Genomic DNA, 17,485 nt, shown 5'->3' with positions numbered 1-17,485 from the left:
GCGGGCCCTGGGATCACCGTGCCGAATTTGGGGCCCCGGGACCTTACTATAAAACTCACCAATTGATGTTAGAGGCTGAAAATGTCAGTTTTAAGGTTAGGGTTGGGGAATATGTTTTTCCTTCGCTCTACAGACCGGCGCTTTCGGTATGTCAATCGGGGCGGGCCCAGGGGTTAGCCCCCTGTTCGTAGACGCAGTGTTGTGGTACCTTGATATTTGAGATTTTGACTCTCCAGGGGCCCCCGCTGAATGGCCCCGAAGCATGAAATTCTAGGACCTTCCTGAAAAAAACACCCATCCCCCGCTGCCATCAAACTCAGTCCACTTTCGCATCCCCAATAGAGGCTGAAAAAATGTGCCTTCGCTCTACAGACCAGTGCTTTCGGTATGTCGATCGTGGCGGATCCAGGGGTCACCGTGCCGAATTTGGGGCCCCTGGGACTTTTCTATAAAACTCCCACCCACCCATTAAATTAATGCGTTTGCCACAGTGGTTTCGCGGACACCGCTTGGAAAGGGACGATCGACTAGGGGACACCATTTTCCGTCTCGCCACGGCCCCCTGGAGCAAGCGGGAAAGTTTGGTGGACCTACGACCTCGTTCAGCGGTCGAAGGCCAAAAAAGACACTGCACGTCCGTGAAAGCACTACACCAACAAATGGCCCGTGGGAACGGCCCCCGTTCGTAGATGCAGTGTCGTGGTACCTTGATAATTGAGATTTTAGGACCTTCCTAAAAAAAAATGCCCCTCCCCCGACATCAAATATTTTAAAGGCCTGAAAGACCCTTTCAGAGTGAGAGTGAAATAGCCTTGAGGTAGAGATTATGCACAGAGGCTGAATTTTTTTTGCCTTCGCTCTACAGACCGTTGCTTTCGGTATGTCGATCGGGGTAGGCCCAGGGGTCACCGTGCCGAATTTGGGGCCCCTGGGACTTTTCTATAAAACTCCCACCCACCCATTAAATGAATGCGTTTGCCACAGTGGTTTCGTGGACACCGCTTCGAAAGGGCCGATCGACTAGGGGGCGCCATTTTGGAACTCAAGATATTGGGGGGCTCAACTCAGGGGGGGCCACTCACTCGTATCTTTCCGAAAACTCACCCGTATCTTTCTGAAATCTCACCTGTATCTTTCTGAAAACTCACCCGTATCTTTCTGAAAACTCACCCGTATCTTTCCAAAAACTCTGGGGTTAGGGGGGTTCCAAGGGTACCTCCCCATGCCCGGAATATGGAGCTCCAAGTCGGCTTGGTTTCCGAGATACACCTGGTCAAAGTCCGATGTTTGACCGGGCATAACTCCAAAGCCAAGCCGAATTTGCGGCTCCATACTCTCGGTGTGTGGGGGGCCCAAGGGTACCTCCCAACACCAGGAGTTTGGAGCTCCAACTCGTCTTCGTTCCCGAGATATACCTGGTCAAAGTCCCATTTTTAACCGGGCATAACTCCAAAGCCAAGGAAAATGTTAGTTTTAGGCTTAGGGTTTGGGTTAGGGAAAATATGTTTTGCCTTCACTCTAGAGCCCTGTTCTTTCAGTATGTCGCTCGGGGCGTGCCCAGGGGTCACCGTGCCGAATTTGGGGCCCCTGGGACCTTTCTATAAAAAAAGACCATCCCCGCCGCCATCAAACTCAGTCCACTTTCGCATCCAACATGGAGGCTGATTTTTTTTGCCTTCGCTCTACAGACCGGCGCTTTCGGTATGTCAATCGGGGTGGGCCCAGGGGTCCCCGTGCCGAATTTGGGGCCCCTGGGTCCTTTCTATAAAACTCCAACTCGCCCACGAAACGAATGCGTTTGCCATAGTACGTCAACGCAGGGTCGTGGCACCTTGATATTTGAGATTGACACTCCAGGGGCCCCCGATGCAGGGCCCCGAAGCATGAAACTCTAAGTCCTTCCTGAAAAAAACGCCTCTCCAGTCCACTTTCGCATCCCCCATAGAGGCTGAAAGTGACTGGTGATTGGACGACCTTTTCCTCAGTCCACTTTCACATCCCCTAGAGCTGAATGTGGACCTCAAAAGTCTATAAATGATCCCTGCACTGGTTGACCTTTGTCATTTTCACCCACAATTCTCACATTTTTTCACTCTCACTCTATTTCACTACCATTTACACACAAACACACCCATTGCACCTGGATCTCGACGCGTTCCTCACTAGTTTGTTTTTTTTGCTCGTAGTATTAGTTGTAATTACAGTATGGGAAGCAGCACGGCTGTGGTGACCGCCTACCCCCTGGAGGAGGATTCGTCAGAGGAGGTCGTGAGGGCTTGCAACAACCCCAATTGCTTGAGGGTCAGGGACAGGGTGGCTGTCCTCAACAGGCAGGTGGCTATTCTGAGGTGGTCCCTCAGACACGTGGCCCACCGCTACCGCCTGTTGAGGAGGAATGCAGAAAGGGACCTGTCCGCTCTCCGGGGACCCGCAAGCCCCCCGCCAGGCCGCCACCTCCTCTGGGCGAGAGGAGGCCGTAGATATATCGGCTGTATCGTGTGAGGGGACCGGGTAGACGCCGGCCGGGCCGACCCCAACCGCCGCCATCCCGCCGAGATCGGTCGAGGAGGAGACCGATAAGAGGGAGTCCGCTTCGGTGAGTCCATCTTTTGGTGGGTCTGTTTAAGTTTGAGTGGGTGTGTTCGCTGACTCTTTTCCTTTATCGCTCTTTGCAGGAGGGGCCGATTCCAGCGAAGCAGCGGCAGAGGGACTTCAATGCGGCGAGGGTCTCATTTCCGCCGGACCTGAGCCCCTCTTAAGTCACCCAAACCCCCATTTTTTTGGTGTTCAAATTTTGTTGTGTTCAAATTTAATGTTTTTTTTTTTTAATAAATATTGAAAAGTTCCCTTTGTCTTGTCTTTTTTGATGCTTCAATATTGCATAAACACATTTAATTAAAAAAACAAACAAACAAAAAAAACATTGATTAAAAAATAAAATTACAAGTTATTTTATTTTATAATATTTTGATGAAACCCGTTTATCAGCACTCAGCGGGCTCCACTGAGTCCGTGGCACCAAGTGTCATCCAAAAAAAAAAACTGTCCGCGAAACCACTGTTTTGTATAGTGTAACAAATACTATTTTGGATCTCCATATCTCAGCTCTGGAAGGCTCTAAGAGCCTCCAATCTTGCACTCCTGTCTGTGCCTCAGCACCCTCTATCAGAATCCAGAGTTTCGAGAAGATCAGAGAAACTTTAATTTTCACCCCAAAAAATCTAAAGTAGGCCTTATAGATTTTTTGGGTCGAAAATTAAGGTTTCTCGGATCTTCTCGAAACCTTGGATTCTGATAGAGGGCGATGAGACGCAGATAGGAGTGCAAGTCCTGGCTCTCCACACCCCTCCTGAGCTGAGATATTGAGATCCCATGTAGCATTTGTTCCATTGTGCAAAACAGGGGTTTCGCGGACAGTGGAATTCTGGGATGAAACTTGGTGCCACAGACTCTGGGGGGCCTGCTGAGTGCAGTGAAATGCAGTGTTTTTATCATGACAGGAACTTTAATTAAAATGTCTACCAAAGAAACTGTCTGAAATCCCATTCAATAGATTGCAGGTGGGATTGTGTCCAATTGCAGCTTATTTAATGGTGGAAATAAGCCTCGTCCCTAAAAAGGATACCCGTTTATACTTAGATTTAAACTTGAAATAATCAAAATGTGTAGATTGTTTGTGTAGACACATAATATTAACATTAACTCTGTAGGCCTCTCTGTGGCAGCAGAAACTCTTCATCCCCATCGTCCTGTGAAGATGAGCATTTGGTTGAGTACACTTTATAACACTGGTAGGCGACTTACAACTGCCTGGGGTTCTCTGGCTCCAAAAGACAGGTATTACCATCAGAATCTGTTGGGACCAACAAAAAACCCAACCCAAAGTAAAATAAATAGAAATATCAAAAATAGCCGATATAAAAAATAACACATATATACACCTCTTACATTTTATGAGGCCCTTGGATCTTCGGGAGTGACCGGCTCTGAAGTCCCTCCAGGAATTCCCTCTGCCGTAAATGCTGCTGCACTGCTAGACACTGGATGCTATTTAGTTATTTACAGTAATATGTCAAATCAGGGGCGTAGCAGCCATTCTAAAAGTGGGGGGGACAAAAGCTGTATGTGACTATAGGATGTGACCCAAAGGTGATGTTCATAACATTTTCCTGGCATGCTCCCCCGGAAGAAAATTTGTACATTTTAAAGATAAATTCATTAATCTGGTGCACTTTGAGTCACCCGAATCCACTGTTAAAAATAAACAATCCACCCGCCAACTGCCCAAAATATGATATTCTTTGATTTAGTTATCTGCATCTGATCATCACATTACAAAAATATTCAAATTATCAGTGTTAAGCATGATAATATGGTAACATCACACTGAAGTAGGCTGATTTAAAATGAACATTTATTTAAAATAAAAGTTCTTCTTTTGGCAAAATTACATTTCCTTAATAGCATAAACAGAGGCTTTACTCCCTTCAAACTTAAATTGTCAATGTTTCATTACATCACTGTTTGAAAACACTCATTTTTTGTACCTTTATAAAGGGCATTTTCCCCCTAGTTTTATACAACAGACATTTTATTAAAATATATCAATAAAACCTAAATCAATGTATTTACAAAGTTTTAATATTATTTTGGTCACCCGACGTCGCAACCGAAATTTAACCAAATATCAACGTCTTATGACGTTCAGAATCACCTGTTTCTAAAAGTGAGGGGGACGTGTCCCCCCCCGTCCCCCCCGGTTGCTACGCCCCTGTGTCAAATGTTTGTAAAGCCAGGTAGCCTACACCCATGATATGCTCAAGCCTTACCTGATTGAATTATGTTTTTATATTTAATTTTCAGCTGCTGCCATGTTCTTTTAATGCCTGCAGGATTGTCCCTACATGAAAATTAAAATTAGGTTGAATAACATAGGCCTACTGTTCTTCCACTTTCACCTCTGATATTAGAACAGTGGGGTAAGTTACTTGTATTACTAACTACAAATGACATCTTCAACAGTGTAATTATATCAATGTAATAATGACTATCTTTAGAAAGTATTGGTCTACTTATTACTAATTACTAAATCCCATATCAACCTCAACCACTTGAACAATGCAAGGAGAGACAAGAAACTGCACTTATAATGCTTTCAAATAAACAATATACAATCGCATGAATTATTCTTGAATTGATCAAAGTGTGTAGAGGGAGAAGGTTACATTAAAAATATAAATATATATAATAATAGAAATGTATATAATATAAATGTTAAATATACAGAATTGTTCTATAGTCTAATGCAAATACATCAGATTTTACTTTAAATTAAGAGTAATCCCTACAATTAAATTACAGTATTAATGTTCTAATGCTGTAAAATTACAGTAATAATGTTCAAACTGTTGAGAAATATGAAGACCTCTTTTTGTCTGGCGCTGTTGCCATGGTGACTCATAATATCTGCGCTCCATTGATAATGGCTTTTTATAGTTGTGGTGCACGCGCTTAACTCAGAGTTGATTGAACTAACTCATTTCAGCTGTTCTAAAACCGAAAACTCAGAGTTTCCCATCTCAGGGTAAGTCAACTCAGAGTTCAAGTTTTAACTCAGAGTTGGTTGAACCTCCTTTCTGAAACAGGCCCCAGGGGCCTATACCATGAAGCCGGTTTAGGTGGCTAGCCAGCTATGTTTAGTTTCCGCCAACCCTGGGTTTTAGGTACTATGCAAGTAGCTCGGCTTTAGTCGGTGTGCGGCTGCGTGGCTAACCTGCTCCGGGGCAGGTTATGTTCTGTATTCAGATCTCAGACTGAAGTTTGACCAATCAGCTGTGAGCAGAGAAACATATAGGTGACGTAACTAATTCCCAGCATCTGTTCTCTGTTGCAATGGCTTCACCTTTTCTCCCAAATCCTGTGGACATCTCCGCGCAAATTGTAAGACGAGCACTTCGTAGAGAAAGAGTTTTTAGGGACAGACAAAATCCATTTGACTTTCCTGATACTTACTTGTATGAAAGATACAGATTTTCCACGGAAGGAATGTCTTATCTTTGTGAACTTCTTGAGCCGCACATAACAAATGTGACTCGTCGAAGCCATGCCCTTACTGTACCGCAAATGGTATGTATTGCGTTGCGTTTTTTTGCAAGTGGTACATACTTGTATGCGGTCGGTGATGCAGAGAATCTAGGGAAAAACACGGTCTGTCGAACCATTCGCAAGGTGGTCCTCGCTCTGCAGGGGTGCATTATGGCTTCATTGTGTTCCCTGGACATTTATCGACCATGTCCATAAAAGAAGGCTTTTATAAAATTGCCGGTAAGATATCTTGATAGGGTGACATCACATGAACAAATTTAACCTTTCACACTCAGTTTTTTTCTTCTTCAAAAAAGCATATTTCACACTTAGAAATCTATTATACAGTAGTCTACAGTAGCTACCTGTTAAGAATGATTTTAAATATATCTTTTTAATTACTATGATCGGATTCCCTAGAGTCACAGGAGCAATAGACTGCACACATGTTGCAATCTCCACAGCTCTAGGAGAACATGAGGCAGATTATGTGAACAGAAAGTCCTTTCACAGCCTTAATGTTCAGGTAGGGCTACTATATAGCCTATGTGAAATTACTGTACATTTCATCTGCAGATGACTTGTGATCATGAATGCATGATCACAAGTTTGGATGCCAAATGGCCTGGCTCAGTGCATGACTCACGAATTTTGTGTCAGCGCTTTGAGGAAGGCAAGTTAAATTTGGTACAGTACACTTTAAAGTTTTAATTTTAATAGCAAAACTTACACAATTTTCCCCTTTTCTGTTCTACGACAGGGCTTTTTGATGGCCTGTTGGTAGGAGATAGAGGTTATGCATGCCAGAGGTTTTTGCTAACCCCTTATCCTGACCCTCAGACAGGGCCACAAAACCGCTTCGATGTGGCCCTCAGTAAAACCAGGGTCAAGATCAAGATGACCTTTGGCATCCTAAAGGCACGTTTCAACTGCCTTAGGCGTTTAAGAGTGTCACCAGAGCGGGCATCATAGATAGTGGCTGCATGTGCCATTCTGCATAATATAGCCACTATCAGAAAGGAGCGAGTACCACCCATATAGACTGTAAAAAAATATGGACGTAGTGTCCGTGACGTCACACGTAGGTTTCTGAAGAGCATTTTTGAAGCCTAAAGTGGGCGGAGCAGGCCGTCGCCATCTTGGCCTTGTGTCACTCCCGGATAACAGAAAATGGGCAAAGAGGCGGGCGTGAGTGGAGCTGAGGAGCCTGGCTATCTGATGTGATCGAGTTAGCTCAGGCTGGGGAGGTAATGCTATAACGTTATGCTACTGACAGTACCAAGTCTGCGACTGCACAGGGCCTCGCGCTATAGTGACAGTTGATGATGTAAAGCCAATTAAAAGTTCCTATTTTTGCCCTTCGAAATATTATAATAGTTAAAAGACATGGCTACAAGTGAGACTGTGTATCGTGATTCTGTACTATTCTGCTAGTTGAAAATGTATTATTCAGTAACTTAATATTACTCTGAGAGTGTATGTGTGACTGATTTATGTGCATACATGTCAGTCACTCTCTTTTATAGTCTATGGTCCGTCAGCGCGGCATCGCTCGTCAAGTTCATAGAGAGCTTATTATTCAGTCCATTTTAAATTCCGATTTTGGCCGCCTCTCAAATGGGTTAAACTATAGATATATTGCCTATGAAGTTCAAGTAAATGCGCTAGAAAATCCGCGCTCATTCAAGGATGTGCATTTATTGCATGGACGGAGAAAGCGCCGACACCTGCATGATTTCATCTGACGGTACATAAGCATATTATAATCTGTTCCGTGAGAGCAGAACGAACGAGCCTTTATATCTATAGACCTTTTTTAAATCTGAAAACTCCAAAAAGCAACAAAATTGTCAGACATCCATTAACGTTAGTGCATGTTCACAGAGGAAAACAACAGCGCTGGTTGTTCTCTCGAATGATACTCGATGACAACGACGGAATCCTAAGCCGTGGGTGTATTAAATTGTATGAAATAATCCCGAAAAAAAGCACAAAACACTGCAGAGATGGCAAGTTCAGCAGCTAACATTTGCTGAGGTGAAGTGACGGCTAGTAACAGCAGACAAATAGCCTGGGTTTCCCCATGCTGCCTTGAGCGCAGCGACACACCGAAGCAGTTTGTTTATATCTATGGATCCAACATGGCACCAGACGCGAAGTTACCTTTCGATGCAGCCTTAGATAGTGTTCTAAGTAGTTTAGTCTTCTTCAGCCATTGTCTTCTTCCTCGTCGAATTTCTGTCGCTCTACATACCTCATCTGGTATAATTTGAAACGATTGGTGCGTACAGGTGCATTTGATAGACATTCGTAGCGCCCAATAAACGGCTCTGGGCATTCGTAAACCACGCCTCAAATACGAGAAAATGAACATGTGGTTCCCAGACCACGTCTCAATGAGAAAGAGGTCTGACGTTAGCCAGGCTAGCAGACAAACGGCTAGCATTGACATCAGCGGCAATCCACCTGTCACTCAAGTGGCCACACCCTTAATTATGCAGAACTTTAAATATTAATCAACTAAACGGATGAGTTATAAAAAAATTCACCCCCCTCACAGTTGTTATGAAGGGCAAAATTAGCTGTATAGACCAAAGCCACATTGAGATCCAGGCTGTAAACATGTTTTTTTCTGCTGTAAAGTTGGTCATTTTAACATGGGGGAGAGACAGATTTGACTCACTTCTGCAGCCAGCCTCAAGTGGCCAGTCAATGAATTGCAGTTTAACTCACTTCCGTGTTGGTTTCAAGAGAGAGACGGGGAGGTTGCCGCTTGCCATCGTGTAACCACTAGAGTCTAGTGACTAGACGGCTGTATAGCCCTATAATCATATCAAGATGCTGTATATTCCCTGGTTGCTGGGTTTTTATTCAGACATAATTAGTTACTTTTTGTCAAAGTTGAGTTTATGTTGATTTAGTATCAGTTTTTCATTACAGTCGAATCTGGACACAGAGAAAGCATTTTGTTATTCATACTAGCTACAAAAAATAGCTTGATCAGTCACACGGAAGTAATCCCTAATCAGAATCAATATTGACAGTGCGACCAAGACAATATTTCAAAATATATAATTGAGTGTTAAATACCATGAACAGAGACATGATGTGACACTGCATCAGAATGGTATTATTACATAAAGAACGGGTATTACATGTTTTGATTGTAAAGTTTAACATCAGCACAGTGGTGTAACAGATTATATAATATATATAAGAGTTCAATCCAATAACGTTAACACCAGCTTGAAATTCAGTATGAATGTTAGTCAGCCTTAATCAGCCTAATGGTGCACAGCTTATTAAGCAATCATGAATTATTATTTTTTTTAATCTATTTATTTAACATGTATGTGTGCATTAAAAGTGCCATTTCGGCAACGAGAACGTTTCTGAGCCAAATGGAGATAGATGTGTTCTGGTGACTGGCGTGTTCATTAAACCAATCAAATAAGAGTAACCTAGAGTCAGCGAGAAGCTCATCTGATTGGCTACATGAAGAAGGTGGACCCGCCCTCCTCTTCACACTTGCAAAACTCAATGAGTGAGAGAATCGTGCCAAAACTGGAAGCACAGGTAAAAGAATGACGCAACTGTACAAATCGGGTTATTTCTGGAACTGTGTTTCCCCATGCACACAGCAAGTCATTTACACATTTGCAACAGTTTATTTTTTTACACAGTTTTTTTTTATTTTTGTCATTTTTGGGTGAACTATATTATGCGTGTTCGACCGCTAGCAGAGCAGCAGCTGTGACGTCACAGAGAGCGCGAGTTCCACATGACGTCACAGACTGAGTTGTTCAGGACAGCGGCGGTTATCAGGCTAACAGAGAAAGTGTACTTACAAACGCATTCTACCGCTATAAACAACAGACAAATAGAGTCTACACAGCTCGTTGAGATTCAGAATCTGACAGAATACGGTGTCATTTAATATACAATATAAATTTAGTTACTTTGACGGAATCTTCAGCTCAGGTGATCATAGTTCAGTAGAGTCACTAGCGGACGAAGTGTACAAACGCAGTGTCAGTGTCAATCTGATATCATGTCTGCAAACTTCCCACTGGAGCTGGAGAGCTTGTCCGAGGACGCTCGGCCGCTGAGAGTGTCCTCTAGGAGAAAGCCGAAACGCAGGACAACTGAGGCGACTGACCCGAGAGACCACACAACAGGTACTGAGAACACACCAGAACTGACACATAATTAATCCGACATAAATGGACTTGTATGTAGCACAGCATATATCAGCAGAACTGTGCTTGTAATGGGCTCTCGGTGCACAAGATGGCGCCAGTGAGCTTCGGCGATGCGTGCGTGTGCATGTTTACTTCCCACTCATCCCGCGACTTTCCCATTTACTGTAAGGAGAAACTTATATTTGAAACTTGGCTGGATATGAAGAATGTTTTTTACAATATAGAGAATATGGTGCTCTAGAAAACATTATTGTCATACGACCAGCGGGCCAGTGCGCGGGTTAACCATCATTTTACCACAGTATTTGTAGCAAAACCATTAACTAATACAAAGAACCATGGTTTTACTACAACAATTATGGTTTATCTTGTTGTAGTAAAACCTTAACTACAAATTGAGCCATGGTTTCAAAACTTATGGTTACATAGTTAGTTATGATTACCATACTTTTACTTTAGGTTTACTGCAATAACTAGTTGAACCATGGTTGGTACAAAAAATAACATGGATACGGTTTTACCATAGTAAAAACATAGATCTAGTGCTTTTCACAATACAAATATGAAAACTCATCTCTTCCGTGAGCACTTAAAGGTATAGCGGAGGATCTTTCCGAATTTTAGATAAGACCCGCCCTCGCCACTTTTTGAAAAGTTTGATTGATTCACCAGAATGATTGACAATTAGGAGGACCAATAGTATAGGCATTCCACCCGGAAGTAAAAAAATCCTCCGCTATACCTTTAACCTTAAAAAAAATCCTTTCCTTTTCCCTTAATCCTTCCTTATCTGGCCTATGCGTGTTCAGTTAAATAGACAAAATGATGCTGTCCTTCAACATTTTTTAAAGGGCAATTTCGCCGATTTTTTGCAAGTGAATCATTGAGCTGTAATCTGTGCTAATAAAACAGATGTTTCTAATCAATATTTGTTGTTTGCAGAAAAACAGACAAAAGGGATGAACTTCTTCGAGAGACAATGGAAGGCTGTGAAACGTCGCATCCAAACCCGCAAAACCAAAGTGCGTCCTCATGTGCCAGAGCAGGAATCACAGGTTCATCCAGACACATCCAGCGTAGAGCCGCCAGCCGGCACAGATGCGCTCGAGTCCGAGCCGACAGACGGTGAGTCTCCAGTTATTACCAACCTTTCTCAAGGCAGTCAGTTCCCTTCAGAGAAACATTCACAGAACTCAGCACTCGGTTGTAATGATTGTTGGCTTTGTAAAGTCTTTTTTTTTTGGTAGTTTTATATTGGTATAGGTCTAAAACTTTTTGGAAGATTCCTATGTATAATGTTTTATCGACAAGCTCATGACAACTTAAATCAAGACTGAATTAAAATAATGATGCTATTATTGTGCTTGTAACGTTTAATGTAATGTTAACCAGTTTACTATCTTCAGAAGCAGCCGGTTCCCCTCTCAGAGTTATCCAGGCTAACTGAAGCTGCTTTTTACAGAGTCAACCCATAACCAGAAGCTCATGCTGGGATATGAGAAATACCATGAACTATACTTGAAGATTCACAGCGTTCAGCAGGAATGTGAGCAGCGGCTGCACAGCATGGAGGAGAGCAAGACCCGAGCCCTGGAGGACATGATGCAGTCTTATGAGGCCAAGCTGGAGGAGAAGATGATGCTGTTGAACCAGGTAAAGGCAACTACGAACACTTATAGGGATAGTTCACCCAAAAATGAAAATTCTGTCATCATTTACTCTCCCTCAAGTTGTTCCAAACCTGTATGATTTCCTTTCTTCTGCTAAACACAAAAGAAGATATTTTAAAGAAGGTTGGTAATTAAACAGTTGCTGGTTCCCATTGACTTCCATTGTATTTTTTTTTCCTACTATGGAAGTCAATGGGGTCCATCAGTCGTTTGGTTACCGACTTTCTTCAAAATATTTTCTTTTGTGTTCAGCAGAACAAAGTCAGTCATACAGGTTTGGAACAACTTGAGGAACACGAATAGTTGGTACTGATCCTTTTTTCAGGAGCAGCTTCTTAGCAAAACCAGCTTTTTACTGATCCTCATTTGTAAAGCAGTCTGGTGTGTGAAATGATGATTCGTGCAAACATGAAAGCATTGACGTTGATCGTGGGGAATATTCCCTTCAAAAACAAACTCAGCCACTGCGTCTTCAGCGGTTCGGATTTAGGAACATCAAAATGATGCTGTGTTCGTTATTACACCCAAGAACACCACAATCGCTTAGACGCCATTCTGCTCATAGACATCGCTCCAGCGTATCAACAATGACCGTGCCGGTCCGCGTGGACTATGGTTGACAGCTCGCTCATGAGCGAGGGCGGGTCTGTGTTGAAACGCTGCTGTCAATCAACAATTGTGCGTCAGAACTGTCCTGTTACTAGAGCTAAACAACAGAAAATCTTGTTTTCTGTGAAACATAGCAAAACCAATGTTACTCGCGTTTGAAGCAGAAACAACGCAACCTCGCCATCTGTTTTCAGGCCTTCTAGCTGGAAAACTTTACTAATATTAACGTGGGTCCTAAAGCTCTTGCCTGATAATAACCCTTTTTTTTCCACTCACCTTTTCTCTTTTGTAATGTCTCTCAGCCATCTTTCTTTCTAGTCTGTACCTTTAAGTAAAATTTTCAGTCAGTATCCATGGGCGTCACACGGTCGAACGGCTTGATTTGAGAGATTGGAAAACATATAAGGAGATTAAAAAAAACACTGGATGGATTTTTATCATTATATGATGGTTGTGTACAGGCACTGCCAACACACATTTCAGTACAACCAACTTGTAAAAGTGCATGTACCATTATATGACCCCTTTAAACGTTTTTTATTAGATGTTATGAACCTTGAAAACAATTAGCATTTAAATCAACATTATAAAATGTTAAAGGTCCCATGACATGCTACTTTTTGTAGGCTTTAATATAGGCCTTAGTGGTCCCTAGTACTGTATCTGAAATCTCTTTCCAAAAATTCAGCCTCGGTGCAGAATTATAGCCACTACAAGCCAGTCCCAGAATGAGCTTCCTTCAGACAGGCCGTTTCGGTGTCTGTAGCTTTAAATGCTAATGAGGAGGAGAAAGGCGGCGCAGGGTGGGTGTGGCCTTGACCATCTTGTGCAACGGTACCGTGGCGTGCATGTTTACGTTGGATATAGCAATGGCACGAAGACACGCAGTCTTTCAAGCATTTCAGTTTGACCCAGAATCTGATCCAGATGGAGAAGCAACGGATGAAGAAGTTGCAACTCAGCGGCTCCAGCAGGACGTTTCCGAATGGTTAGTTTAAAATATTATGTCTGGATACGGTACTTTATTCGGATGGTTTACAGTTATTATCATGTAGCTAACGCTAACCTACTGTTGCCTTTTCATGAGATCTGTAACGTCTGTAATTATCTTATTACAATTACATCAAGCTCTGCGATCTTGAAATGCGGATATCGCACGCGCCATATAACCAACAGGAAAACGGTTATCTAGAAGTGTACAACACTCGCGTTACAGTGTGTGTATTCACACACATAAACTGCATAGCTAATGTTACAGCCACATTCTACGTGTAACAATCTAGGTAACCATAAACAGTAAAGCAACACACTTATATATCATTAGTTGACTTACTTGTCCGAGGTGTGTAGCTGAGCCAAAGAGAGTGATCCAGACTTTAGTTTCAGACGTTCAGCAAGCCCAGCTCTGTATTGACCCTTCGGTGTTCATTTGTACATCCAATTATTGAGCAATTGTTATGCTTCGCTCAATCAAAAGCCATGATATCTCTCGTGGACAAACTAAAATCGCGCGCGCACGTTCCTACTTCCTATCGCATTTTCTCATGGGCGGAAAATATTCTCTGGGCGGGCAAAGCAGAGAAAGGGGAGGTAACATTTCCTCTTTATGACGTCACAAGGAGGAGATTCAAGATCAGCGCGTACAGTATGAGCCTCCATTTTCTCAAAGGCAGAGAAAGATAGCAAAAGCTCGATTTACACCGATTGAAATTTCTAGAAACTTGGGGACCATATACAGGCTAGGGGAACTCATATTAATGTTAAAAAACCTCAGAAAGTGACAATTTCATGTCATGGGACCTTTAAGTCTTTTGTGAATATTTATTGACGTTTTTACCAGGGAGTGGATAAATTACTGTAATTATATTATTGTTATTTTTTGCTATTGTTCTATTTTATAATACTCGCGTACAATTTAAAATTGTACATTTTTGCTTTCACTCAAGTATGTTTTTGACTAGATATTTTGAATCAAAGGTGCAGTAAGCAGTTTCTGAGAAACACTGTTGATATTTGAAATTAACCCAAACAAACACACCCCTCCCTTCATTTCTCCACCCCCAAAATGCACAAACACGCAATATAAGAGTGGATGTCTCTCTATCATAGCTGAAGCAAGATAATGCTTCAAAATAAAGAGAAGACAAATGAACGACAAGGTAGAACATACAGTACACAAGAGTATATACAAGCAAGAGTTTGTTGTAAGCCGCCAGTAGCACAGCAGCTCCAGACAAACAATGACACTCAGAACTGTCCTGTTACTAGAGCTAAACAACAGAAAATCTTGTTTTCTGTGAAACATAGCAAAACCAATGTTACTCGCGTATGAAGCAGAAACAACGCAACCTCGCCATCTGTTTTCAGGCCTTCTAGCTGGAAAACTTTACTAATATTAACGTGGGTCCTAAAGCTCTTGCCTGATAATAACCCTTTTTTTTCCACTCACCTTTTCTCTTTTGTAATGTCTCTCAGCCATCTTTCTTTCTACAGTCTGTACCTTTAAGTAAAATTTTCACTCAGTATCCATACTTTTAGTTTGAGTACTTTTACACCCCTGACAGAAATAATTTTCATGCTATTGACAATAACCAATAAATGGCTGTTTTGTACAGTATATTCTTTACAGATCTTAAAAATAAAAAATTCTATTAACTAAAATTAGTACTAAAAGTGAATAATAAAAGTGAACTTCTACATTATGATATACAGTACAGAAAATTTTCATTTTGAGGTTTGCTAAAGATGACCTTTAACAGTATTATTTATTATTAATTATTTTGTAAATTGTTTTTAAAACTGACCTTTATGGGAACATTAGCTGACAATTAAATAGTCAACTAATGTTCTAGTTGTACTATAATTTGTAAACGAGTGCCTGTCCTGCTGTCTTCTCCAGGTGCAGGACTTCGGGGTTCTGGTACAGAGATTTAAAGCTGACCTTCACACATGTGTGGAATGCATTCAGGACCCAAAAGGACTGAAGGACAACATTCGAGAGCTCTATAAATGTTACGTTCAGCCGTCAGATATGGTAAGCTCAAGGCATTGGGGTTATTATTCATATTTCTGTCTATTTTGCCCTCCAGTGAAGCGAGCTTGTGTGGTTTGTCTGTAGGTGGAGAATGTGGCAGTGCACAAAGATATGCAGAGGGAAAACAGCAGACTGAGGGAGCACTATGAGAAGATTATCACTACTATGAAGAAACAGATTAGCAGAGATGCAAACGTCTTCCAGGCCAACAATAAAAAACTTATGAAGGTGAGAGGACAGTGTGGAAATGAGTATCTTCAGTCTAAATCGGACACGTGCATGTAGAAATCAAGCGTAGCGTTAGTTCTGGCAGGGTCATGTCAGTAATGCTGATCCACGTCTACCTATAGAAATATAATCCCAGACAGCAACATAGTGTCGGCCCAGATCCGGCCCACATCTGGTACATGTGGATTCCTTGTGTACCAGATGTGGGCCGGGTTTTCCTTAAGTTATTGTTTCTGTTTGTGTGAAAGTTCTCACATCTGCCATCTGTGTTTAGGACAATGTAGTTCTTTTGAAAGAGATCAATGATCTGCGTGAGGAACTGCACACAGTCCGAATGCAGCTGCACAACTAGGAGAAGCAAACCAACTTCAACAAGAACAAGGGCTCTGCTAGCACAAGAGGTGACCCATGTTGACTTGAAACTGATCGTTTTTGGTGCGTTCTTTACATCTTTACAAATGTTAACCTTTCAGGATTGAAACAAAATGCCACTGGATAATAATGGACCAACTGTTGGAGGTTCTCAGCTGCCCTTTTTCTGTCCTGCTTCAGGTGCAGCTTCCGCAGGGTGGGCTGGCTGGCTTGATGAATGAGCAGAGAATTCATAGACAATTGGAAAAGTTTTTGGGGCAGACCTAACCTGTTGAAAAGAGATGGTATTCATCCCTCCTGGGATGGTGCTGCTCTTCTCTCTAGTAATATGGCACATAGTCTTAGAGCTCAAACATGACAATCTGGGCCTCAGGTCAGGAATCAGACAGACTGGCTAAACCGACCGTCTGCCAGCTGTCTCACGTCTGTCAGGATACAGGCAAGGAGACAGAGGTAAGTGAATCCAAACACAGCTTTATTCAAGTTGACAAGAGTGCAAGGTGAGTATTCAGTGAGTTCAAGTGCAGATTCAGTGAAGATCACTCGGTGCGGGGCAGACAGCAAGTAAGCATGTTCACTTCAGGTTTGTAGATACCAAACAGTCACAATTCATAAATACTTGTCTTTTCTCTTTCAGATGCAGTTGATAGCAAGCAAGCTTGGAGGAAACACTGGAAGCACTGGAGACAGCAGAACAATGACACAGAGGTTAGTGTTTCACAGGTGAGTATACGTTACGTCTTGGAAGCATCAGAGGTTCAGGAGACAACGGATCATGGTCTGTTCCAGTTGGAGGCTTGACAATGAACTGGGGCTATGGTGAGTGTTTTATAGTGCTTGTTGATGAGGCTGCTGATGGTGAACAGGTGTATGTAATTAGTATTCCGGAGAGAGTGAGTGCAGGTGCGCCAAAGAGGATCCTGGGGAATGTAGTGCAGAAAAGACAGACGGTGAATGTGACATAACTCCCCCCTCCCGCTAGGCGCGATCAGCGCCGTACAAAACAGAACACGGGAGGGGGGTGGGCGTCCTGGAGGCTGACGAGGGCGTGGCTTGGCAGGACAGGAAGTCTCCAGGGCGGAACAGGCAGTTCAGGTGACCAGGGTGGAGACGGCCTTTCAGGCGGCCACGGAGGATCATGCAGCTCGGGGGACCAGGGCGGATCAGGCTGTGCCGGCGACCAGGGTAGAGACGACCCTTCGGGCGGCCATGGCGGAGACGGCTGATCAGACGTCCCAGATGGACCAGGCGGTACAGGGGACCCTGTCGGCACGACCTCCATGGTC

The 17,485-nt window shown here is 42.8% G+C and overlaps 1 protein-coding gene and 1 pseudogene across 3 annotated transcripts; both read left to right on the top strand.

Annotated features, from left to right (window-relative positions):
• Positions 1 to 5,892: 5,892 nt before the first annotated feature.
• Positions 5,893 to 7,125, top strand: LOC307167254 (putative nuclease HARBI1; annotated as a pseudogene). Its single transcript has 4 exons — positions 5,893 to 6,324; positions 6,495 to 6,610; positions 6,661 to 6,757; positions 6,845 to 7,125. The product of its transcript is annotated as a putative nuclease HARBI1 (transcript).
• A 2,825-nt stretch (positions 7,126 to 9,950) lies between these two features.
• On the top strand, positions 9,951 to 16,750 carry LOC307167769 (uncharacterized protein). 2 transcript variants are annotated; one of them, XM_079887063.1, is made up of 7 exons: positions 9,951 to 10,262; positions 11,229 to 11,411; positions 11,749 to 11,939; positions 15,465 to 15,599; positions 15,684 to 15,827; positions 16,102 to 16,228; positions 16,380 to 16,750. In XM_079887063.1, exons 1-6 carry the CDS (start codon positions 10,136 to 10,138, stop codon positions 16,177 to 16,179), a joined length of 858 nt encoding a protein of 285 aa, XP_079743189.1. In that variant the 5' UTR covers positions 9,951 to 10,135; the 3' UTR covers positions 16,180 to 16,228; positions 16,380 to 16,750. The 2 variants fall into 2 exon arrangements, with proteins under 2 accessions (XP_079743189.1, XP_079743188.1); XM_079887062.1 differs by lacking the exon at positions 16,380 to 16,750 and having other exon boundaries at positions 16,102 to 16,333.
• The last annotated feature ends 735 nt before the right edge of the window (positions 16,751 to 17,485 follow it).

This window comes from Squalius cephalus (genome assembly GCF_949319135.1).
Source record: "Squalius cephalus genome assembly, chromosome: 11".
In the NCBI taxonomy this organism is placed as follows: domain Eukaryota; kingdom Metazoa; phylum Chordata; class Actinopteri; order Cypriniformes; family Leuciscidae; genus Squalius; species Squalius cephalus.
This window is presented reverse-complemented; position numbering and strand designations above follow the sequence as displayed.

Coding starts and splice junctions, on each gene's coding strand:
- LOC307167769 (XM_079887063.1), top strand. CDS start 10,136: ATGTCTGCAAACTTCCCACTGGAGCTGGAGAGCTTGTCCGAGGACGCT. Junction 10,263..11,228: donor CCCGAGAGACCACACAACAG/GTACTGAGAACA, acceptor TGTTGTTTGCAG/AAAAACAGACAAAAGGGATG. Junction 15,828..16,101: donor ACAATAAAAAACTTATGAAG/GTGAGAGGACAG, acceptor ATCTGTGTTTAG/GACAATGTAGTTCTTTTGAA.